Source organism: Trachurus japonicus, chromosome 24, assembly GCF_045865225.1.
Source record: "Trachurus japonicus isolate A0001 chromosome 24, Traja_1.0".
NCBI lineage: Eukaryota > Metazoa > Chordata > Actinopteri > Carangiformes > Carangidae > Trachurus > Trachurus japonicus.
The window spans coordinates 2653802-2678748 of NC_140930.1; the positions used below are offsets into that span (position 1 = coordinate 2653802).

The 24947-nt window shown below is 44.2% G+C and overlaps 1 protein-coding gene across 8 annotated transcripts in view; it reads right to left on the reverse strand.

The window, feature by feature from the left end:
• Positions 1 to 24947, reverse strand: part of myt1la (myelin transcription factor 1-like, a) — a 93995-nt gene continuing 69048 nt past the window's right edge. For 4 of the 8 annotated variants that reach the window (XM_085770517.1, XM_085770514.1, XM_085770516.1 and 1 more), the window contains 10 exons: positions 22653 to 22804; positions 21363 to 21431; positions 19983 to 20045; positions 19771 to 19854; positions 12170 to 12391; positions 10919 to 11010; positions 10679 to 10782; positions 9721 to 9864; positions 6260 to 6322; positions 33 to 1829 (listed from right to left, as the gene is read on the reverse strand). In XM_085770517.1, the coding sequence (XP_085626643.1) occupies positions 1689 to 1829; positions 6260 to 6322; positions 9721 to 9864; positions 10679 to 10782; positions 10919 to 11010; positions 12170 to 12391; positions 19771 to 19854; positions 19983 to 20045; positions 21363 to 21431; positions 22653 to 22804 (1134 nt within the window). In that variant the 3' untranslated portion in view covers positions 33 to 1688. Of the gene's footprint in view, positions 1830 to 6259; positions 6323 to 9720; positions 9865 to 10678; positions 10783 to 10918; positions 11011 to 12169; positions 12392 to 19770; positions 19855 to 19982; positions 20046 to 21362; positions 21432 to 22652; positions 22805 to 24947 lie in introns of all 8 variants that reach the window. The other 4 variants (XM_085770520.1, XM_085770519.1, XM_085770515.1 and 1 more) reach the window with 3 other exon arrangements.

Here is a 24947-nt window from a genome sequence, read left to right on the forward strand (position 1 = left end):
CTCAGTGAACGTGGCTCCATGTTTCCGTCGAGCAGGAATTCACCAGCAACAAAAGTCTCGTCCAAGTCACAGTTTCCACAAACTCGCTGTACAGTTTCTGCTTCATTTACCACGTGATAATTACTTTGACATACTCCAATAAAGTGCATGCATGATCGACGGTGTTTTCAGAAAACATCACACTCCATAATAATCAGTCTCCCCCCCCGTGATTTCGGACTGAAAGTCATCGTAAGGCCGATTCTGTATCAGACACAACGTCACGACTGCTGGCTCCACTTTTCATTCATCTTTTCAATAGAAAAAATCAAAAAAAGGAAAGAAGAAAAAACAAAAAACCGAAACAAAAGCACTGCTTGGTCATCATGTCGTCCGGCATCATGTCCCATTGTGGCTCAGACAATAAGATGCATGATTGGAGAGACGTTCCCTTATACACGATGATGAGTACAATATACAATGAGGGATGGGGGGACGTTTGACCCTGTAAGTCCAGCGGAGCCGTCAGCCTTTTACAAAGAAAAAACCACATCTACAAATCCCCCGTCGCCTGCCGAGCGCCTCGACAATAAAAACATCAAAACATGGAAACAAAGGTGTCCCTGTGCAAAGTCGAACATGACAGAACCAAAGTCCTTTCACCCGCGTCCGATTCCTACAACATGATTGTAGTAAAAGGTTTATACAAAACGCAATACATTTATAGTTAGTAAAAAGATCTATCAGCTCTTTGCTAGTTTTATTCATAAGAAATTGCATATACCCAAACAAGTTTTCATATAGAGATTGCATCCCATATCTAAAGAAAGGATTTAGTATTATCATACCAATATTGCTGACACGTCGTCCTATTCGCTATATAGTCACGCCGATGACTAAAAGAAATTCATTAATGGCAGATTGTCTCCTACGTTTTTTCCGCAGCCATTGGTTTTTTTCTCCCGTTTTTTTCCGTCTTCCCCTCCTCGCACGAACAAAGAAAAGCGACAGAAGAGGTTTGAACAGTTTGAAACGAAACAACTCCGAAGGGGGATGATGGGATTTTGCACCAGTTTTTAAGTTTCCGTGTCATGATGTTTGAAATCTTGGTTCTCCTCGTCAATGTCAGCTACAGATTTACGGATTAACGTTTCGTCTCCACGTTTTTTTTAATATATATTTTTTTTAATGTTTTGTTTTGTTCTTTTTTGGATTTAAACGACTTCCAGCCTCTCGGACATGATTGCTCTTCACGTTCCCGCCGCTCTGCTCCCTGTTTAAACCCGTGACGCCCAAGTTTTTCCGATGTCATATGTAAATCGCATTAAAAATAACAAAATGATTCAAGCTTACAATAAATAAATACATACATATACACTAGAATGTGCATACATTATAGCAGCTATAAACAGTACATCACATTATATTAGGTCATATGAAAATGTACAAAACGTGAATGTTCGTTTTAAAACGTTTTTCAAAGCAAGGCAACGACAATCAAAATAATAAAAAAAATTGAGAGAGATACCCATGGAGTTGAGAGCATAACAGCAGAAGAAAGAAAACAACTGTGGTAGATTACAGCAGCAAAAAACAACCCATCCCCCGCTTCTTCTCTTGGTTTTTTGTTTTTTTTGTTTTTTTTTTCCCGTTGTTTTTGCTTTGCATTTATTTGCGTGGCCTCGGGGCCTCGGGGCCTCGGGGCCGGGCTACACCTGGATGCCCTGCACGGCCTGTTTGATGTTCTCCAGCAGCGCCTTGTTCTCCGGGCTCTGGTACTGGTCCTGGTGGGTGTACATGTCAGTCAGTGTACTCACATACGTGTCAAAGTTCTGTTCGTTCATTGGCTCCTGCGATGGTGACGAGGAGGAAGAGGAGGAGGAGGAGGAGAGAAAGCCGTGAGGAAGGACAGGAAGACGGGTTAGAGCAGGGGAACACGGGAAAAAAAAGATCTGTCAGACACTGTAGGGGAGGAGGGAGGAGGAGGGGGGAGGGGAGGCAGCAGGTAGAGGAGGGAGGGGGAGGGAGGGAAGGGGTGAGGCCAATAGTACTGTATATGGCTGCAGACCAGGAGACCTGCACAGTCAGACCCCTTAAAGGATAATGACCGTTTTTTACATTCTGGACCTTATTTCTAGCATAAAATCTGATCATTTCCTCACCCAGATAACTTTGGTGTCATTACAAGTGGTTGTGATGAAATGAGCTCCAGCCGAGAGCCGCGTATATCCGTATAATGCGAGTACACGGGGCAGCAGAATGCAGCCTCTAAATAACACATTATCTGCCACGAAACTCGTTAATTTCACCAATATTTAGTTCTGATAGGCTAGTGCTATTCCCCTCTGAGTCCGGGGTTAGCTGCTATCAACATCCGGGGTCTGTAGGTTGACCTACCGGTTCGTTTCTGCGTGTTTCTGACTTGTCAGAACAAAATGAGCAGCTGGATAAAGTTCAGCTTCCACAGGCTTCCTCTCCGCAAAAATGGACCTGAATGCCGAAGTGGAATGATTATTATATTGGCCCACACACCCTATAATTTTATTTCTGTTTAATTTAAGCACACAGTATTAAAAGTATCTCGGTTTCATTAACTTAAACAAAATGTGCCGGCCAAGCGAGCTTCCAAAAAGATCAATATTATATATATTACTGTATTTGACGTGCATATAAGACTATCGTAGTAAAAATATTATGGTCAAACGGTCGTTACACTGTCAGATACATTTTCGACAAAAACTTTTATGACATTAAACGAACAATGTGATTCACGTTCGATACACACGCTCCTACTGCCATCCATATTGTCCATATTTCGTATACAGTACATTATCTGTATCAATTAGCAACAAAACAGGTGGCGCTGTAGCAAAAAAACCAAGGGGTCTGACTGTGCAGGTCTCCGGGTCTGCAGACACATGCTCCTCGGTGAGGCTCCATCACACTCGGCTCTGAAACACTCAGCTCTTCTACAATCATGTCCAGTATCTATAGAGTTCAGCCTGAAGGTCGACGCGGTGGAACCATGCAAACCCAGGAGAGAGGGATGATGGTCAGCTGACAGGGATGGACGGATGGATGGATGGATGGACGAATGGACGGAGGGTGGATGGATGGATGATTGACAGATGGAGACAAAACCAAGGTGCTGATGTGCAGATGATGAAGAGACACAGCTGGAGGTTCTGCTGCTGCAGATGTTGGTCAGAGAGAGGGAGGAGACTCTGCTGGTTGAGTTTACAGTAACATCAGTGTGTGAAGCAGCAACGAGCAGCTGGAGCTCCACAGGGCTCCGTATGAGGCCCGGGGCCGTTTACCATCTACCACGTTTTAAAGGGACAACGAGGAGTTTCTATTTGGTTATAAAAAGTCTCATATTAATGTGGATGAATCTACGTTACCCACACTTGTTAATGGTCCATTTTCGATAAATATATCGTTTTGTCTCTATCGTTATTTTGTTATTATTAGTGGTGGTGGAAATGCTGGTCGAGCCGACCAGCGTTTCTTTACTTTCGGTTTCGTGGCGAGTCATGAGAATAACGCCGCCAAATCTCCGTTTATGGTCGGAACTACGACGGTATGTGAACGTCTTCCAACCTCTGACTTTAATTCTTGATGAATGAAAACATGAGTCTGTCTTGCGCCGGTCAAAGAATTTCACGGTGCGGAGACTCATAAATGTAGTGTGGAAACACTTCGCTTTTCCAAAACTCCTCGTTGTCCCTTTAACAAATCCAGGATGACTTCTAGTTTACTGGATGAACTGGACCTGGTAACGCTTTTTTATTTCTCTGTTCTTATGAAAGAGGCGGAGCTGTTAATCATTAGACACGTCTTTTTTATATGATATGAGAAGAAACACTGACACCTGCAGGCGGTTTCAGTTACAGCAGCGTTCAGAAGTGAAATTCAATAAGATCAACTCACTACAGCTTCAGAAAACACACAAACGTGCTACAAACTCAGAAAAAAACTTCACCAGTTTGACAAAACCTCACAACACAACAGAAGTGTTTCTGGGGACACAATAAAGTGAGGGACCAGTCAATAAAGCGAGAGACCAGTCAGGGGACACAATAAAGCGAGGGCCCAGTCAAGGGGACACAATAAAGCGAGGGACCAGTCAGGGGACACAATAAAGCGAGGGACCAGTCAGGGGACACAATAAAGCGAGGGGCCAGTTGGGGACACAATAAAGCGAGGGACCAGTTGGGGACACAATAAAGCGAGGGGCCAGTTGGGGACACAATAAAGTGAGGGCCCAGTCAGGGGACACAATAAAGCGAGGGACCGGTCTGGGGACACAATAAAGCGAGGGGCCAGTTGGGGACACAATAAAGCGAGGGACCAGTCAATAAAGCGAGGGACCAGTCAGGGGACACAATAAAGCGAGGGACCAGTCAATAAAGCGAGGGACCAGTCAGGGGACACAATAAAGTGAGGGACTGGTCTGGGGACACAATAAAGCGAGGGACCAGTCAATAAAGCGAGGGACCAGTCAGGGGACACAATAAAGCGAGGGACTGGTCTGGGGACACAATAAAGCGAGGGACCAGTCAATAAAGTGAGGGACCGGTCAGGGGACACAATAAAGCGAGGGGCCAGTCAATAAAGCGAGGGACCAGTCAGGGGACACAATAAAGCGAGGGGCCAGTCAGGGGACACAATAAAGCGAGGGACCAGTTGGGGACACAATAAAGCGAGGGACCAGTTGGGGACACAATAAAGCGAGGGACCAGTCAGGGGACACAATAAAGCGAGGGAGCAGTCAATAAAGCGAGGGACCAGTTGGGGACACAATAAAGTGAGGGACCAGTTGGGGGACACAATAAAGCGAGGGACCAGTTGGGGACACAATAAAGCGAAGGACCAGTTGGGGACACAATAAAGCGAGGGACCAGTTGGGGACACAATAAAGCGAGGGACCAGTTGGGGACACAATAAAGCGAGGGACCAGTTGGGGACACAATAAAGCGAGGGACCAGTCAGGGGACACAATAAAGCGAGGGACCAGTCAATAAAGCGAGGGACCAGTTGGGGACACAATAAAGTGAGGGACCAGTTGGGGGACACAATAAAGCGAGGGACCAGTTGGGGACACAATAAAGCGAAGGACCAGTTGGGGACACAATAAAGCGAGGGACCAGTTGGGGACACAATAAAGCGAGGGACCAGTTGGGGACACAATAAAGCGAGGGACCAGTTGGGGACACAATAAAGCGAGGGACCAGTCAGGGGACACAATAAAGCGAGGGACCAGTCAATAAAGCGAGGGACCAGTTGGGGGACACAATAAAGCGAGGGACCAGTCAATAAAGCGAGGGACCAGTTGGGGACACAATAAAGCGAGGGACCGGTTGGGGACACAATAATGTGAGGGACCGGTCAGGGGACACAATAAAGTGAGGGACCAGTTGGGGACACAATAAAGCGAGGGATTGGTCAATAAAGCGAGGGACCAGTCAGGGGACACAATAAAGCGAGGGACCAGTCAATAAAGCGAGGGACCAGTCAGGGGACACAATAAAGCGAGGGACCAGTCAATAAAGCGAGGGACCAGTCAGGGGACACAATAAAGCGAGGGACCAGTTGGGGGACACAATAAAGCGAGGGACCAGTCAGGGGACACAATAAAGCGAGGGACCAGTCAATAAAGCGAGGGACCAGTCTGCTTGGTTATTAGAACGTCAATATCACATGATTCATTTATTGATTATTGATCATATTGATCATATTAGCTTAGCATTAGCCTTTAGCCTGGTCCTCACTTTATTGTGTATGTCCTCCAGAAACACTTTCCTTTTCTGAGTTTTTTTTTTTTTTTGTCAAACTGATGAAGTTGTTTTCTGAGTTTGTAGCTGCAGCTGCACTGAGTTGACCCCTCAGGGCCACCGTAGTGTTTTCTATTTTATCTGTTTAGAGTTAAAAACTCTACAAAATACAAATACAAAAACTTTGTCACTTTCTTATTTGCTCCTGTTGTGTTAACTCAACCAATCAGATTCTTTCTGACTCCAGAGAAGCTCCGCCCCCTGGTTTGAGGGATCGTTTTCCTCTCACTGTTGTTAATTACCAGTTATTATATGTGTGTGTGTGTGGCCAATTAAAACACAATGTGTATGTGTGTGTGTTATAGTGTTATAATGACTGCCTCTCTCTCTGCAGTGTAAAGTGATAGTGGGCTACAGGTGCAACAGGAGGGGGAGGGGAGGAGGGGGGGATGACAGTGCAGAAGAGAAGGATAATTGGATAAAGGATAAATGGATAAATCTCTTACTCTGGGAGGCATCTGTAAACAGCAGCTATGTTTTACTGGGGCCTCTTTCTGTGGCAGCGGTCTCTACAGGAGAGGGTGTACATACATACAGAGAAGTGAGTTAGCCCGCTGGACACACGGTGGCGCTCACACGGCTTCAGAGAAAACACACAGCGGCCATGTACTGTAGGCTACGTCCGCCTTAAAAAGCTGTTTGTCCCAACAACCCTCCACTACCACGGCTCTGTTCACACTACTGCAGCACCAAAGTTTCAATCATCATGAGAGGAAAAACATGTTTGACTTTGCCTTTAACCTTCGTCTTGTGTCAGCTTTCTGCTTCCATCTCTGGTGTTAGGCTCGGCTGTAAAACAATTATTTATCATTCCATTTGTTTCTCATCTCTTTGGTTATGTCGTTAGGCTTCTTTATCCATGAAAAGGTTGGTTTTGCACTTATATGATTTCAGTTTTAACTCTCATATTGTTGTTCTTATCGTAATAACACCACAGCACAAATGTCATAATTTTAAAGGGCCCATATTATGCAAAATCCACTTTCTACAGGTTTTGTAGTGGTCCTATGTGTTCCCGTGGCCTTTCTATGACGCCTGGAGGTGGAAAAAGTCTGTTCACTCCCTTAATTGAACTCAAGTGACTCCACCTCCCGGTACTTCCTTATACTCCCCCTGGGCCAGTCTGGAAAAACCTGAGCTCCGCCCGCTGACACTTTTCCGGAACAGTTTCACTTGTTTTTTTTATTTGACAGTTTCACACAGAACTTTCTGATGGTAGTAGGAGTCTCTCCATGTTTCTCCTTCTGCCACAGTAAAAAAAAAGAAAAAAAGAAAGAAGGAACATTTACATTTTTTCAGACAAGGGGCCAGTCTCAGAATTTTTTTTTTTTTTTCGGAAATCAAAGCCCGACCCATGTCAACACTGGCACATGTACCTGTAGTGAAAACCACACCCTCTCCCCGTGACAGGTGTGGAGTGGACGTGGTTTACACATCTTATTTGCATTTCAAGGTGCAAACACAGAAATGGCTCGTTCGGAGGAGAGCTCTGGAGAGCCACTTTTAGATTACTGAGATGTAGAGCTGCAGATTGATTTGGGGACAATACACTAGGAATACTATATGGTAGGACAACTTAGAACCATGTGAAATGGTTGAAAAACAGCATAATATGGGACCTTTAACCAGAGCATTTTAGACATTTGTGAAAAAATGTTGTTGTTTTTTGAAATAGAGGTTCCTGACAAAGTCAAAAAGCCTTTATGATGCAAGAAACACATTTGTGTGGTACTTTTATGCATTTAAAACCTGAAAACGGGTCAGTGGTGATCCGAACACAAGAGGAAGGTTAACTGATAAACTCAAATATGAAATCTGAGTGAACAGATCGAGCCTCAGATCCAGGTTTGTGTTCTTCCTCATCCTCATCATATTATTGCAAAGTGAAAGTGAAAGTTTGAGTTTTGCTGCAAAGATATTCAAAAGAAAACGAAAGTGAGTGAACGTGGAGGAGGGACAAAGATCAAACTCCTTGTTAAGGCGGACATTTTTTCTTTTTTTTTTTTCCTTCCAGTGTGATATGAAGCTCAGGATTGGAGGAAAGCAGAGAGGAGAGAGAGAGTCCAGTTATGGAGCTACTGCTTTGAGGAGAGATTATCCAATTAGCCCCGGTCTTCTTTCTACACTGAGACAACATGACGTCAGAACGGCCATGAGCACTTCACTCAAACTGAAACTGGTGGAAAGAAAAACCACAACAACACCAACACCACCAACAACGTTTCTCTACGTGAAACTCTGTCGAGCACAGAAGAGGAAGTAGAAGAAGTAGAAGTAGAAGAAAAAGAGGAAGAGTAAGAATAAGAAGCACAGCATGGACTGCTGGGGAGGAGGAGGAGGAGGAGGAGGTGGCAAACAGAAAGAAGCAGATGAAGAATAAACCTGAACAAAAGACGACTGTATAAACGGCTCCCTGTGTCGGGATGAGTGAGCAGATGTTAGCTGGTCTCAGATCAGGTCACATGGGTCAGGACGAGTCACGACAAAACACAACGTCAACGTTCAAACAGACACAGCAGCCGTTCGCTCTGAAACACATCTTCTAAATTATCTAAATTATAGAGAAATCTAATCAATAACCAATAGAAAACAGGTGTCTGTGGAGCTGACAGCAGTTTTATTTAAATTAAAAAGCAGCAATCTAGTGAAATATGAAACAATGACATGGGTATTAATCCATCATATTTCTACTAATTCACTAAATGTTAAAGTGATACGCCAACATTTTTTTTTTCGTGTCTTGCCTCACTCCCGAGTCCATGACCAGCAGATAGACACCATCCTTTCCACTGTGCGTGCAGTAACAAGGGAGATAGAGCCGTATCGCCCGTAATTAGCTTAGCTCAAACACTGGAAGTGTATAGGTAGTGTTAGCCTGCCTCCACCTAAAGTCGCTAATTAGCTTAGCTCAAACGCTGGAAGTGTATAGGTAGTGTTAGCCTGCCTCCACCTAAAGTCACTAATTAGCTTAGCTCAAACACTGGAAGTGTATGGGTAGTATTAGCCTGCCTCCACCTAAAGTCATCAGAGAAACTCTTCAGCAACTCTAAACGGAAACCGGCGGGCCGATCTTCATCTCAGAGCTGACAAAACTCTCTGGTAAGGCATCTTGAGCGGTCAAATGCCGCTAACGGGACGAGATCGGTCAAAACGGAGGGTTCAAGCAAAGACGCTTTATTTTGGTTCAAGCTAGCTACATCGAGGGTAGGTTAGCTTCCTGTTTCAAAGTAAAAGCACAAATTCTACCATCATGGTTTTCTGTATGTAAAGGGCAACGGGTGTTTTATTTTGTGAAAGTAACCGGAAGTGCATTGGTCACAACGGCTAGCTTGAGTAGCGCCGAATTCGTTCCAACAAAATTGTAAACAGCTGGTATTTAGACAAATTAACGACACACTGCTGAACTAAACGGCTACTTTCTCACCTAAACATGTTTGAAATGTGGATAAAGTGATATATTTACAGAGTTTAGAGCTAAAATGAAATCAGCTTCTGACTGCTGATTTCAGCTCAGGTAGCAGGCAGGCTAACACTACCCATACACTTCCAGTGTTTGAGCTAAGCTAATTACAGGCGATACGGCTCTATCTCCCTTGTTACTGCACGCACAGTCGAAAGGATGGTGTCTATCTGCTGGTCATGGACTCGGGAGTGAGGCAAGGGAGTGAGGCAGAAAAAATGTTGGCGTATCACTTTAAATATATGAGATGTGAATAGAGCCAGTGTTCAGGTCAAACAGGCTGAATGCTGACCCGCCAAAAAAGAGGTCTGAGGTTTAATATAGTAAAGTTCTAAGTGTGTATTTTAAAATAAATATCATTATAAATTATCCTGTAAAACTTCTAAAACTGTAAAACCATCCGCCTCAGTGTGTGTGTGTGTGTGTGTGTGTGTGTGTGTGTCTCACCATGTGTGGCAGCTGGATGTTGGCGAGGCTGTTGATGAGCGACTGGCTCAGATTGGCCAGTTCGTGCAGCAGAGAGTCGTTCTGCTGCTCGATCACCTTGTTCTCCTCCTCGATGGACTTCAGGTTGGTCTCCATGGTGGTGATCTGCAGCAGAGGAGCAAGCAGCTTCATGTCTAGATCTCTATCTATATCTGCATATCCATAATACATATCTATATCTATAATCTATATCTGTATCTATCTATATATGTATCTATAATCTATAATCTATATCTGCATATCCATAATACATATGTATATCTGTATCTATATCTGCATCTATCTACGTATATCTGTATCTGCATCTATAATCTATATTTGTATGTATATATATATATATATATATATATATATATATATATTATGTATATATATATATATATATATATATATATCTGTATCTATAATCTATACCTGTATATATATATATCTGTATCGATACAGTATATGTATCTATATCTATATCCATAATCCATATCTATATCTCTAATATATCTATATATGTGTCTACATAATCTATATCTTTAATCTATATCTGTATCTATATCTATAATATATATCTGTTTCTATAGCTATATCTATATCACATATATAGCTTTATCTAAATCTATTTAATCTATCCCTTTATCTGCATCTATATCTAAATCTTTATCTATATCTAACCCTATAATCTATATGTATTTGTATCTGAATATGTCTTCACTTTGACTTCCTGTTAAAGTTTATTGAACCATTAACTTTTTATAAACTCTCAAATAAAACCTGAACAGTGTGAAATAATCTGCACAGTCGCTTTGATTTATATTTTCTCCTCTATATATAAATAAAGGGTTATTGTCACAAACTTAAACAACCAATCGTGTTTCGGGGGGCGGAGCTAGATACAGCTGTAGAGTATTCTGTGGTGTTTCGTCCTCACCTGCGTCCTCAGTTTGATCATGTCTGACTCCACCTGATTGTTGGACTCGTTCAGATCTTTGATTTCTTCATCCAGCTGTTTGATTTCTTCATCGTTTTCGATGCCTGAAAAATAAAACAACCATAAAACAACGATGTGATTGAAAGGGGGTAATTATTTTATATTTAACGGCAAAAAAAGCACCGTTTTTTGACTTTATACAGTTTCAGGTTGAGTGTTTGGAGTTTTTGGCTCTCTGACCTTTGCTCGCTCTCTGTTTGATTGTCAGCATCTCCACGCCGCTCATCCTGGCCTTCTTCATGGCCGAGGTGGCCCGGGGGCAACCGGAGAGACTGGAACAAACACACACACACACCAAGGTTAGTTATTATAGATTGCAAATGTTCATTAGTATTTATTTTAATTTATTTTAATTTAGTTTAATTTAGATTTTTATTACCGTTTGGTTTCAATTAGTTCAACAAATGATGAAGCAGTTTTAGTTTAGTTTTTATTTTAGAGGAATTGAATAGTTTTTATTTAGTTTTTATTTAGTCTTAGTTGTAGTTTTTATTCAGTCTTAGTTGTAGTATTTATTTAGTCTTAGTTGTAGTTTTTATTTAGTCTTAGTTGTAGTTTTTAGTCTAAGTCTTAGTTGTAGTTTTTATGTAGTTTTTATTGAGTCTTAGTTGTAGTTTTATTGAGTCTTAGTTGTAGTTTTATTTAGTCTTAGTTGTAGTTTTTATTGAGTCTTAGTTGTAGTTTTTATTGAGTCTTAGTTGTAGTTTTTATGTAGTTTTTATTCAGTCTTAGTTGTAGTTTTTATGTAGTTTTTATTGAGTCTTAGTTGTAGTTTTATTTAGTCTTAGTTGTAGTTTTTATGTAGTTTTTATTGAGTCTTAGACTTAGTTGTAGTTTTTCTTTAATCTTAGTCTTAGAAGTAGTTTTTATTTAGTCTTAGTTGTAGTTTTTATGTAGTTTTTATTGAGTCTTAGTTGTAGTTATTATTTAGTCTTAGTTGTAGTTTTTATTGAGTCTTAGTTGTAGTTTTTATTTAGTCTTAGTTGTAGTTTTTAGTCTAAGTCTTAGTTGTAGTTTTTATGTAGTTTTTATTGAGTCTTAGTTGTAGTTTTATTTAGTCTTAGTTGTAGTTTTTATTCAGTCTTAGTTGTAGTTTTTATGTAGTTTTTATTGAGTCTTAGTTGTAGTTTTATTTAGTCTTAGTTGTAGTTTTTATTGAGTCTTAGTTGTAGTTTTATTTAGTCTTAGTTGTAGTTTTTATTCAGTCTTAGTTGTAGTTTTTATGTAGTTTTTATTGAGTCTTAGTTGTAGTTTTTATTGAGTCTTAGTTGTAGTTTTTATTTAGTCTTAGTTGTAGTTTTTATTTCGTTTTTATTGAGTCTTAGACTTAGTTGTAGTTTTTCTTTAATCTTAGTCTTAGAAGTAGTTTTTATTTTGTCTTAGTTGTAGTTTTTATGTAGTTTTCTTTCACTGTGCAGAACAACAACAAACCTCCGGTGTGTGAGGAAGCTCCCGCTGACGTGTCCCGAGCCGTCGCAGCCCGGGGTGGGGCAGCTCATCCCGTCCGTCTTCCCAGACTTCCAGACGAACTGGGATCCGTTGACGTAGCTGTCCTTCTGCCTCTTGGCCGCCAGCGGGCAGCCCGACGCGCTGCGGTGCGACGCGTACTTCCCCGTCACGTGGCCCTGACCGTCGCAGCCCGGCACCGGACACCTGGGGGGAAACACACAGCCGGCAGCACTTCCTGTTACTCTGTGATGTCACAACTAGAGCACTGGAAAAGAGAGTAGCGACACGCATTGGTCAAGTGGAAACGCCCCCTGGTGGTGGATATGGGTATTGCAAATGCGCCCAAGAGCTGGCATCTCTGCAGTGTTGGTGAATGAGTAAGTGCGGTATTTTCAATAATTTAAGGACATTTATAGATCACCCACGTTAATAGCATCATCGTGGACCCTTTTACAGATAAATATTAACATATAGTACGTGGCCATTAATTGTTGTGTCACGAATGCTTGCTGTTTTAAATGATAAAGATAAGTCCACTAAAGTGTCATACCAGTTTCACCAGTTTGCGCGCTAAATTCAACTGTGTTAGCTAACTGTTTGCCACTTAAGCCTGTGTTTTCTTTAGTTTGTTTGTTTGGTCAAGCAAGTTATTGTGCTGCTGGATTTTATTTTATTTCCATGCGAGGTTTTTTATGTTATTTATTTTGACAGCTGGTGGTTGCTTAGCAACGGTAAAGCGTTCGCTCGTCCCCTTCTGTGTTTGTCCGCTGTGTGACCGGTAGTACTGTAAACAGCTCCGTGTGTTTTTATTAATTATCTTTTTTTTAATCAAAATTGGAGGAAAAACTTAACATAATACGTTTTGGGTTTGATTTTGTCACATTTTGTAATGGTTTTTAAGTGTTGTCATCTTTTATTTTGTGTGTTATATCTATGTTTATAAAAAAAAAAACAGTTGTTCAATTCAAATTTTGAAATAAATAAATTATAAGCATAACTTAATATGACCAAGGCACCTAAAAGCAAAAACACAGCAGTTTTCATCAATTTACAAGCAAGTTGGCAACACACATACATTGGAGTGAATGGGTTTCTTGGGCGGATTTGCAATACCCACATCCTGCCACTAGGGGGAGAATAAAGTGACCACGGGAGTCTATGGTGGTGTCGCTACTCTCTTTTCCAGTGCTCTAGTCACAACCACTAAGCCCCGCAGCACTTCCTGTTACTCTGTGATGTCACAACCACTAAGCCCCGCCCCCTCACCACCACCACATGGACCCAGTGTGTTTCTCTGGGTGTTTTATTCTGAAAATCTGGATCAATATTTAAAAAAAAAAAAGAAAAAGTACTGAACTAAAACTTTAAGATGTTTTGATGGAGGAGCAGTTCAACTCAGTTCAAGTTCAAGTCCTCCTCCTCTTCCTCTCTCCACCTATTCCTCCTTTTCCTCCTCCTCATTCTCCTCTCTCTTCCTCTTCATCTTTCTCTCTCCTATTTCTCCTCTTTCTCTCTCCTCCTCTTCCTCTCTCCTCCTCCTCCTCCACCTCCTCTTCCTCCTCCTCTTCCTCCTCCTCTTCCTCCTCCTCTCTCATTCTCCTTCTCCCCTCTCCTCCCCTTCCTATCTCCTATTTCTCCTCTTCATCTTCCTCTCTCCTCCTCCTCCTCTTCCTCTCTCCTCCTCTCCTCCTCCTCCTCTTCCTCTCTCCTCCTCCTCCTCTTCCTCCTCTTCCCCTCTCCTCCTTTTCCTTTCTCCTCCTCCTCTTCCTCTCTCCTCCTCCACCTCCTCTTCCTTTTCTCCTCTCTCCTTTACCTCCTCTTCCTCTCTCCTCCTCTTCCTCTCTCCTCCACCTCCTCTTCCCCTCTCCTCCTCCTCTTTCTCCTCCTCCTCCTCCTCCTCCTCCTCCTCCTTCTCCTCCTCTTCCTCTCTCCTTCTCCTCCTCCTCCTCCTCCTCTTCCTCCTCCTCCTCCTCTGGGCCTCCTCTCTCTAACGAGGAGCAGGTTAAGTTCAGGTTAATCTTAATTAACCCTGCGTGGGGACGGAGGTGAATGAACCTCAGATCTTTCACCGGGTCGCGGAGCCTCAACGTTACGACGCCTCAACACAAATGTCAAACGCTCACTGGTCGTAACCTTTTCCTGGCTGCCGCGGCGACGGGCTGTGACTCCGCCCACCTGACGGAGGAGAAAGGTCGGAGGACACGAGTCGCATCTCAAACAGGATGAAGATGGATGAAGGTGTCAACAGGAGGTTTAAATAAGAGTTTATTTAATTTTTCACGTCACTGTTTTCACTTTTGATGGATTAACAACAACTCTGATCATTAACCGATCGTTGTTGTGACAGACAATACACGATCACGATTATTTTTAAAACCCAGTTTTATTAGAAAGCCTCTATACTGCTGGAAAAACAATAACAGCAACTTTAAAGACCCCCTCCCATGAAAATCGTGTTTTTCGTGCTTTTCACATGTTCCTGTGGCATTTTTCTTGTGTTAGAGCCAGGACATATCAGCAGAAAAGGAAGTGCAAAATTGCATTTCTGAGTTTTTCTCCCTCCTTGAACCGCCACCTTAACGTGGTGGAGGGGTTTGAGCACCCGAATGATCCTGGGAGCTATGTTGTCCGGGGCTTAATGCCCCTGGTAGGGTCTCCCAAGGCAAACAGGTCCTAGGTGACGGGTCAGACTAAGAGCGGTTCCAAAACCCCTCATGAGTGACAAAATACCAAGGACGTTCACGTCGCCCGGATCGGCGTCACCGGGGCCCCACCCTGGAGCCAGGCCTGGGGTTGGGGCTCGCAGGCGAGCGCCTGGTGGCCGGGTCTCCGCCCACGGGACCCGGCCGGGCCCAGCCCGAAGGAGCGACGTGGGCCCGCCTTCCAGTAGGCCCACCACCCGCAGGAAGGACCATGAGGGGTCGGTGCCGTGTGTTTTGGGTGGCAGCCGTGGGCGGGGGCCCCGGCGACCCAATCCCCGGACAACGACTCTGGTTTTAGGGACATGGAATGTCACCTCGCTGGGGGGGAAAGAGCCTGAGCTCGTGCGGGAGGCTGAGAGGTATCGACTAGAGATAGTCGGGCTCTGGAACCCAACTCCTTGAGAGAGGCTGGACTCTCTTCCACTCTGGAGTTGCCCATGGTGAGAGGCGGCGAGCTGGTGTGGGCTTGCTCATAGCCCCCCAGCTCAGCCGCCATGTGTTGGAGTTCTCCCCACTGAACGAGAGGGTCGTTTCCCTACGCCTTCGGGTCGGGGATAGGTCTCTCACGGTTGTCTCGGCCTACGGGCCGAACGGCAGTGCAGAGTACCCGGCCTTCCTGGAGGCCCTGGGAGGGGTGCTGGAAAGTGCTCCAACCGGGGACTCCATCGTTCTGCTGGGGGACTTCAACGCTCACGTGGGCAGCGACAGTGTTACCTGGAGAGGTGTGATTGGGAGGAACGGCCTCCCCGATCTGAACCCGAGCGGTGTTTTGTTATTGGACTTCTGTGCTAGCCACAGTTTGTCCATAACGAACACCATGTTCAGGCATAAGGGTGTCCATCAGTGCACGTGGCACCAGGACACCCTAGGCCGGAGGTCAATGATCGACTTTGTAGTCGTGTCATCTGATCTCCGGCCGTATGTCTTGGACACTCGGGTGAAGAGAGGGGCTGAGCTGTCAACTGATCACCATCTGGTGGTGAGTTGGATCCGCTGGCAGGGGAGGAAGCTGGTCAGACTTGGCAGACCCAAGCGTATCGTGAGGGTCTGCTGGGAACGTCTGGCAGAATCCCCTGTCAGGGAGGTCTTCAACTCCCACCTCCGGGAGAGCTTTGACCGGATTCCGAGGGAGGTCGGAGACATTGAGTCTGAATGGACCATGTTCTCCACTTCCATTGTTGACGCGGCCGTCCGGAGCTGTGGCCGTAAGGTCTCCGGTGCTTGTCGTGGCGGTAATCCCCGAACCCGGTGGTGGACACCAGAAGTAAGGGATGCCGTCAAGCTGAAGAAGGAGTCCTACCGAGCCTGGCTAGCTCGGGGGACTCCCGAGGCAGCTGACGGGTACCGGCAGGCCAAGCGGACGGCAGCCCGGGCGGTCGCGGAAGCAAAAACTCGGGTCTGGGAAAAGTTCGGGGAGGCCATGGAGGAGGACTACCGGTCGGCCTCGAGGAAATTCTGGCAAACCGTCCGACGCCTCAGGAGGGGGAAGCAGTGCTCCGCCAACACTGTTTACAGTGGAGGAGGGGAGCTGTTGACCTCGACTGGGGATATCGTCGGACGGTGGAAGGAATACTTCGAGGATCTCCTCAATCCCACTGACACGCCTTCCGTCGAGGAAGCAGAGGCTGAGGATTCAGAGGTTGATTCATTCATCACCCAAGCTGAAGTCACTGAGGTAGTCCGGAAGCTCCTCAGTGGCAAGGCACCGGGGGTGGATGAGATCCGCCCTGAGTACCTCAAGTCTCTGGATGTTGCGGGGCTGTCGTGGCTGACACGCCTCTGCAGCATCGCGTGGCAGTCGGGGACAGTGCCTCTGGACTGGCAGACCGGGGTGGTGGTCCCTCTCTTCAAAAAGGGGGACCGGAGGGTGTGTTCCAACTACCGGGGGATCACACTCCTCAGCCTCCCGGGGAAAGTCTATTCCAGGGTGCTGGAGAGGAGAATTCGGCCGATAGTCGAACCTCGGATTCAGGAGGAACAATGCGGTTTTCGTCCTGGCCGTGGAACGCTGGACCAGCTCTACACCCTCCGCAGGGTGCTCGAGGGTGCATGGGAGTTTGCCCAACCAGTCCACATGTGTTTTGTGGACTTGGAGAAGGCTTTCGACCGTGTCCCACGTGGCATCCTGTGGGAGGTGCTTCGAGAGTATGGGGTCGGAGGCCCTCTGCTGAGGGCTGTACGGTCCCTGTATGACCGGAGCAGGAGCTTGGTTCGCATTGCCGGCAGTAAGTCAGACCTGTTCCCGGTGCGTGTTGGACTCCGGCAGGGCTGCCCTTTGTCACCGGTTCTGTTCATTATTTATATGGACAGAATTTCTAGGCGCAGCCAAGGGCCGGAGGGGGTACGGTTCGGGAGCCACTTGATTTCATCTCTGCTTTTTGCAGATGATGTGGTCTTGTTGGCTCCCTCGAGCCAGGACCTTCAGCATGCACTGGGGCGGTTTGCAGCCGAGTGTGAAGCAGCTGGGATGAGAATCAGCACCTCTAAGTCCGAGGCCATGGTTCTCGACCGGAAAAAGGCGGCTTGCACCCTCCAGGTCGGGGGAGAGTTCCTGCCTCAGGTGGAGGAGTTTAAGTATCTTGGGGTCTTGTTCACGAGTGAGGGGAGAACGGAGCGCGAGATCGACAGGCGGATCGGTGCGGCGGCCGCAGTAATGCGGTCATTGTATCGGTCCGTCGTGGTGAAGAAGGAGCTGAGCCGAAAGGCAAAGCTCTCGATTTACCGGTCGATCTACGTTCCCACCCTCACCTATGGTCATGAACTCTGGGTCATGACCGAAAGAACGGGATCCCGGATACAAGCGGCCGAAATGAGTTTCCTCCGCAGGGTGGCGGGGCGCTCCCTTAGAGATAGGGTGAGGAGCTCTGTCACCCGGGAGGAGCTCGGAGTAGAGCCGCTGCTCCTCCACATCGAGAGGAGCCAGCTGAGGTGGCTCGGGCACCTGTATAGGATGCCCCCTGGACGCCTCCCTCGTGAGGTGTTCCGGGCATGTCCCACCGGGAGGAGGCCCCGAGGAAGACCCAGGACACGCTGGAGTGACTACGTCACTCGGCTGGCCTGGGAACGCCTTGGGGTCCCCCCGGAAGAGCTGGAGGAAGTGTCCGGGGAGAGGGAAGTCTGGGGATCCCTGCTCCGACTGCTGCCCCCGCGACCCGACTCCGGATCAAGCGGATGAAAATGGATGGATGGATGGATGGAGTTTTTCTGCCTTCAAACTGCTGTGAACCAACGGCAGACGCAAACTGGCAGTTTCAGGGAGACTGGAGCTGACGTGTCACAGCTCCAGGGGAGGGCACTATACTATACTACTACTACTACTACTACTAGTACTGCTATACTACTACTATACTAGTGCTACAAGCTCCCGCCCCGCTCTGCATCTGGCTCGGAGGTGAAAGGGTATAACAGGTATAGCTCACCTGGTAGAGCAGCTTGCACTGTGAGCAAGGACTATGTTCCAGTCTGGGATTGAATCCCAGTGTGCAGTTTTACACTAAACGCGATGAATCTGTAATTGTACAATGTCCAGCTGTCAGCAAGCGGGGGGTGGGGTGCGAGGAGGTGGCTGGGCGGGTGCAGAGCAGCACAGTCTCCGCCCACCCCCCAGAGGTGCATTGCTAATGAGCATTGCTAATGAGCTGGTTTTAAAATGACTGAAAAGGGTCACGGGAGGGGGACTTTAAAGGTGTACAGAAAAGAAAACTGAATTTGAGCCCACTCTGGATCATAAAATTAATGTGATAACTCATCTATCAGACGATGTAGGCCAAACTTTGTGCAAAATTCTATTTTTGAGTAAATCCGGGATGAAAGTGTGTATTTTTTTTCCGCATTGGATAATGCAGGCGCACGGATTATACGTCAGCCTGCACACGATTCATCAGCCACTGATATTGGATCCGTCATCCGTCATTCAAACGTCTGAGACACACACACACACACGGAGCTCGGTCTCGCCCCAAGCTTTGAATATCCCGCCCGCTCGATAACGACCAATCAAATTCGTTTTCCTCACTCGGGTAAACTCGTGTTGCAGCTCGTGACAACTCGGCGCGACAAACAGGACAAACGGCCATTTCTGTACACCTTTAAAGCCCCAGTATGTAACTTACTTGGCTTTTTATGATCAAAAATCAAACATGTCTTTCATAAATCCGTATTTCACTGAAGGTGAATCACAGCTGCATACAAATGAAAGCTTTCTGGTTCCTTAGAATGAGTTGTTACAAGTCGTTACAAATACATAAGTGGGCGACGCACCGAACCGAGGCGGCCATGTTGCATCGTGACCGTAGGTAACCACGGAAACGGCCTGTTAAAACCGTCACCACTGTGTAGTGTGAGGAAGGGACGGAGGCACCGGTGTTGCATTCAGGTGCAGTCAGGCAGACGGCCGTCGGCAAACCAACCGGATGTCATTTTACTCCACCAGAGAAAGACGGTAAAACAATACCACATCACCATGACAACATATTGTCACGTGTATTGTTTTGCCTCGTGCTGGCGGACCACTTGTTCACATAGACGCTTGTTTATCCTGTTGCATGCAGCGTCTGTTGTCTGTCTGACGTCTGCCCGATTTAACCTGAATGCAACATCAAGAATACGTTCAGATAGCTAGGCAACTGCACCGCTAGATGGGGGGAATTCCTACGTATTATACCTTTAATGTCTTAACTGTAATGTGTTGAATATTAACGTTTTCTTTGAATTCATGAGTTTTCCTTCAGAAGAAGTGAAGCTGAGTTGAGATGTTCGCAGTTACTTCAGGTTCAGTCTGTAAAACGCAGCGCTGTGGCTGGATGTGGCGACCGAGGAGGAATAAATCAGATTAGAGTTCTCAAAGCATCATGGGAAAAAAAACAAAACAAAAAAACTCACTTGATGGGCTCCTGGTCGTCTTTGTCCTCTTTGCTGTGGACGATCTTGATGCCGCTCTTCTTGGCTCGAGGACAACCGGACAGACTGAAGGACGGAACGGAGGACAGAGGTGAGACGGCGTGCATGGTGGACAGGACAGTGAAGTGTGTGTGTTCAGTGTGTGTATGTGTGTGTGTTTAGTGTGTGTGTGTCTGTGTTCAGCATGCCTGTACCTCCTGTGGGAGGCGTAGTTTCCAGTGATGTGTCCAGATCCGTCGCAGTTGGGGGTCGGACACCTGAGACACAGACAGACGACAGCAGCTTCATTAGGAACCGAAGGAAACTCAACCTGCTTCTTCTTATTATTATTATTATTACGAATCTCCTTGTTGTTTACATTCTACTTCCTGGTAGAAAACCAGCTGTAATTTGAATGAGATCAATAGTAACGAACGAGAGTTTAGCTATATATCTCATATTTTTCACGCCCTATCACCGTTTAGACAAATCTGAAATGATTGAAGAAACATTACTATTTCTGTGTGTGTGTTTTGTGTTGCTATGTGTTGTATTTATTCAGTTTGGGGGAATCACAGTGTCTAGAAAGCATCAGTGGCTCAGCTGACAGGGACAGCTAACGGTAGCTAAGCTAACGGCGGCAGCTAAGCTAACGGCGGTACACCAGGACATCAGCTGTTAAAACCCTCCCGTTGTGGGACACGACATGAAACTACTCCAGTTAGCTCAGTCATGTTGGAACTCAGATATCCGCTGGAGAAAATATTTTTTCATGGAGCGTTTATTGAGTCACTGAGTTATTAAAGTTAAACAGGTAGCTAACCGTTAGCCCGGCTAATCTATGATAACCATGACTAATTACAAACATTTTCACAGAAATAGTAATGTTTGTCCAATCATTGGTTTTATAGACTTTACAAACATCAGAATAAACGGTGATATAGTGACATGAAAAATAATAGCAAAACTCTCGTCAGTCACTATTGTTCTCATGCTGGTTTTCTACCTGGAAGTAGTTGTAAACAAGAAGGCGATTCGTTCTATAGAGAGCCGAAGCAGAAGCAGGAAGTAACGTCGCCATGGGACCTGAACTCGGAAAAAATGCCTATGTAAATGAAGGGGAGTCAAAGTTTTATTTCGTGATCCGAAAAATATGACCTTAAACTAATTAAAATATCACGTTTTGTGCCAAAAAATCAGCAGTTTATCGTAAAACGGCAACAGAAGAATTAAATGTATTTAGTGTGAAGATGCTCTACGGACTACAGATCTGGTGTCCCACTAAAAATACCTCACCAACTGACACAGGAAGGGGCGCCATGTGTTGGCGGAATTTTATTTTACAATAGTTTTACAACAAACTGCTGATTTCTCTTCATGAAACGTGATGTTTTAAACAGGTAGAGGTCATACATTTTTCTCATGGCACAATTCAATTGGATCACAAAATAAAATTCTGACTCCATTCTGACTCTTCATTTACATGGAGATTTTTTCCGAATTGAGGTCCCATGGCGACGTTACTTCCTGCTTCTGCTTCGGCTCTCTATTATTATCCTGGACTCTGATCTCCAGACTGAAGGATCTGGACTCACTTGAGCTCCTGTGCGTTGGACGTCATCATCCCGCGGATGTTCTTGTCGGCGAGTTGACAGCTGGACAACCTGCAGCAGGTGGAGGGAACAACGGTTTTAACATGTGACGTAACAAGAAGGAGATGGAGTCGTAGAGATGAAGATGAACATGTTGGATTTTATGAACAGTGATGAACAATCAGAGATGGACAGAGTACTCCACCCCAGTTACTCCAGTAAGAGTAAAAATACTACTGGTCAAAATTTACTCCGTTACAAGTAAAAGTAGCTCAGTCGACATGTTACTCCAGTAAGAGTAAAAAAGTACTTGCTTTTAAAGGTAGTTAAGTATCCAAAAGTACATGCTTTTAAATGTACTTTAAGTCAAAGTCAGAGTCAGAGTAAATGTCTTATTGTTCACATCAATGAATGACTCTAATTGTTCCTAAATGAATGTAAGGAGCTTTTAACTCTTGTTAGTGAGAATGAACTCTTTGAAAGCAGCTGCACTGATGTGCTGCTTTTAGGGGTTAGGGTTTCCTTCACAGACAAACACAGAAAAAGACCTGAAAGTAACGAGTACTTTTCAGCCTTCCTAGAAATTAACTCGAGTAAAAGTAAAAATATTTGTCTTGGAAATGTATTCAAGTAAGAGTAATAAGTACCAAAGAAATCTAATACTCAAGTAAAGTACAAATCCTCTGGATATGTACTTAAAGGGATAGTTCACCCAAAATCTTTGGGTATTGAAGCCCTGATATGCGAAATTGTCCCGGAAAAAATTAAATAAGTCTATATTTCAAGCTTGTTTGTCGCGGAAGCTTCTCTTCCCGGTTCGTCCAAATTTCGCTAGACTTATTTAATTTTTTTCGGAACAATTTCGCATTTTGGGGCTTCAATACAAGAGGGACATTACATACGAGCAGCATGGAGGTATTTGGATGTTTTTTGGTGTGTCTTTTTGTTACGAAGACAGTTGGTATCCATTTGCAACCGTTATATGGACATGCACTGCTACGCCGAGACCCCCTGTAACTCAGAGAAGCCACGGAGGACTCTGAAACTTCTCCCAGCCCTTAGTCCACATGAGGGGGAGGAGATAATGAGTGCAATTTCAATTTTGTGTGAACTATCCCTTTAACATGTTACGTAACAAGAAGGAAATGAAAATGTTGGATTTTTATGAACATTGATGCACAATTTAACATTATTTGATGGCGGATCATCCTCCTTATCGTGGGTCAAAGGTCAAGGTCAGGTGTGTGTGTGTGTGTGTGTGTGTGTGTGTGTGTGTGTGTGTGTGAGTCTTACGTGATGAGCTCCTTCTTGCCCTCCTTGCAGGCCGGGTACTTGTGGTGTTTGGGGCTGGGCATGGCGACCTCGGCCGGGTAGCGCTGCTCGTCCAGCAGCTCCTGGAACGGGTCCAGCTCGTCGCTCTGGTGTAAGGACGAGAAATAAGACGACTACAGCACGTCACTTTACGAGCTCCTCGTTACCACGGTTACACAGGCAATATACACACAACACACACAACCTCACACGGAGACAAACAAACCTGAACACAGAGCCGCCATCTTATCAAGCTCCATATACATAGTATAAAAGTAGATGTTTGTGTTAAAGCTCCTTCAAAATAAAGGTAGATGTTTGTGTTAAAGCTCCTTCAGAATAAAGGTAGATGTTTGTGTTAAAGCTCCTTCAAAATGAAGGTAGATGTTTGTGTTAAAGCTCCTTCAGAATAAAGGTAGATGTTTGTGTTAAAGCTCCTTCAGAATAAAGGTAGATGTTTGTGTTAAAGCTCCTTCAAAATAAAGGTAGACGTTTGTGTTAAAGCTCCTTCAGAATAAAGGTAGATGTTTGTGTTAAAGCTCCTTCAGAATAAAGGTAGAAGTTTGTGTTAAAGCTCCTTCAGAATAAAGGTAAATGTTCGTATTAAAGCTCCTTCAGAATAAAGGTAGATGTTTGTATTAAAGCTCCTTCAGAATAAAGGTAGATGTTTGTGTTAAAGCTCCTTCAGAATAAAGGTAGATGTTTGTATTAAAGCTCCTTCAGAATAAAGGTAGATGTTTGTGTTAAATCTCCTTCAGAATAAAGGTAGATGTTTGTATTAAATCTCCTTCAGAATAAAGGTAGATGTTTGTGTTAAAGCTCCTTCAAAATAAAGGTAGATGTTTGTGTTAAAGCTCCTTCAGAATAAAGGTAGATGTTTGTGTTAAAGCTCCTTCAGAATAAAAGTAGATGTTTGTATTAAAGCTCCTTCAGAATAAAGGTAGACGTTTGTGTTAAAGCTCCTTCAGAATAAAGGTAGATGTTTGTATTAAAGCTCCTTCAGAATAAAGGTAGACGTTTGTGTTAAAGCTCCTTCAGAATAAAGGTAGATGTTTGTGTTAAAGCTCCTTCAAAATAAAGGTAGATGTTTGTGTTAAAGCTCCTTCAGAATAAAGGTAGATGTTTGTATTAAAGCTCCTTCAGAATAAAGGTAGATGTTTGTGTTAAATCTCCTTCAGAATAAAGGTAGATGTTTGTATTAAATCTCCTTCAGAATAAAGGTAGATGTTTGTGTTAAAGCTCCTTCAAAATAAAGGTAGATGTTTGTGTTAAAGCTCCTTCAGAATAAAAGTAGATGTTTGTGTTAAAGCTCCTTCAAAATAAAGGTGTTTGTGTTCAACTTCCTTCAGAATAAAGGTAGATGTTTGTATTAAAGCTCCTTCAGAATAAAGGTAGATGTTTGTGTTAAAGCTCCTTCAGAATAAAGGTAGATGTTTGTATTAAAGCTCCTTCAGAATAAAGGTAGATGTTTGTGTTAAATCTCCTTCAGAATAAAGGTAGATGTTTGTATTAAATCTCCTTCAGAATAAAGGTAGATGTTTGTGTTAAAGCTCCTTCAAAATAAAGGTAGATGTTTGTGTTAAAGCTCCTTCAGAATAAAGGTAGATGTTTGTGTTAAAGCTCCTTCAGAATAAAAGTAGATGTTTGTATTAAAGCTCCTTCAGAATAAAGGTAGACGTTTGTGTTAAAGCTCCTTCAGAATAAAGGTAGATGTTTGTATTAAAGCTCCTTCAGAATAAAGGTAGACGTTTGTGTTAAAGCTCCTTCAGAATAAAGGTAGATGTTTGTGTTAAAGCTCCTTCAAAATAAAGGTAGATGTTTGTGTTAAAGCTCCTTCAGAATAAAGGTAGATGTTTGTATTAAAGCTCCTTCAGAATAAAGGTAGATGTTTGTGTTAAATCTCCTTCAGAATAAAGGTAGATGTTTGTATTAAATCTCCTTCAGAATAAAGGTAGATGTTTGTGTTAAAGCTCCTTCAGAATAAAGGTAGAAGTTTGTGTTAAAGCTCCTTCAGAATAAAGGTAGATGTTTGTATTAAAGCTCCTTCAGAATAAAGGTAGATGTTTGTGTTAAAGCTCCTTCAAAATAAGGGAAGACATTTGTATTAAAGCTCCTTCAGAATAAAGGTAGATGTTTGTATTAAAGCTCCTTCAAAATAAAGGTAGATGTTTGTATTAAAGCTCCTTCAAAATAAAGGTAAATGTTTGTATTAAAGCTCCTTCAAAATAAAGGTAGATGTTTGTATTAAATGTTAAAAAAAGCAGCTTTGGATCTTTA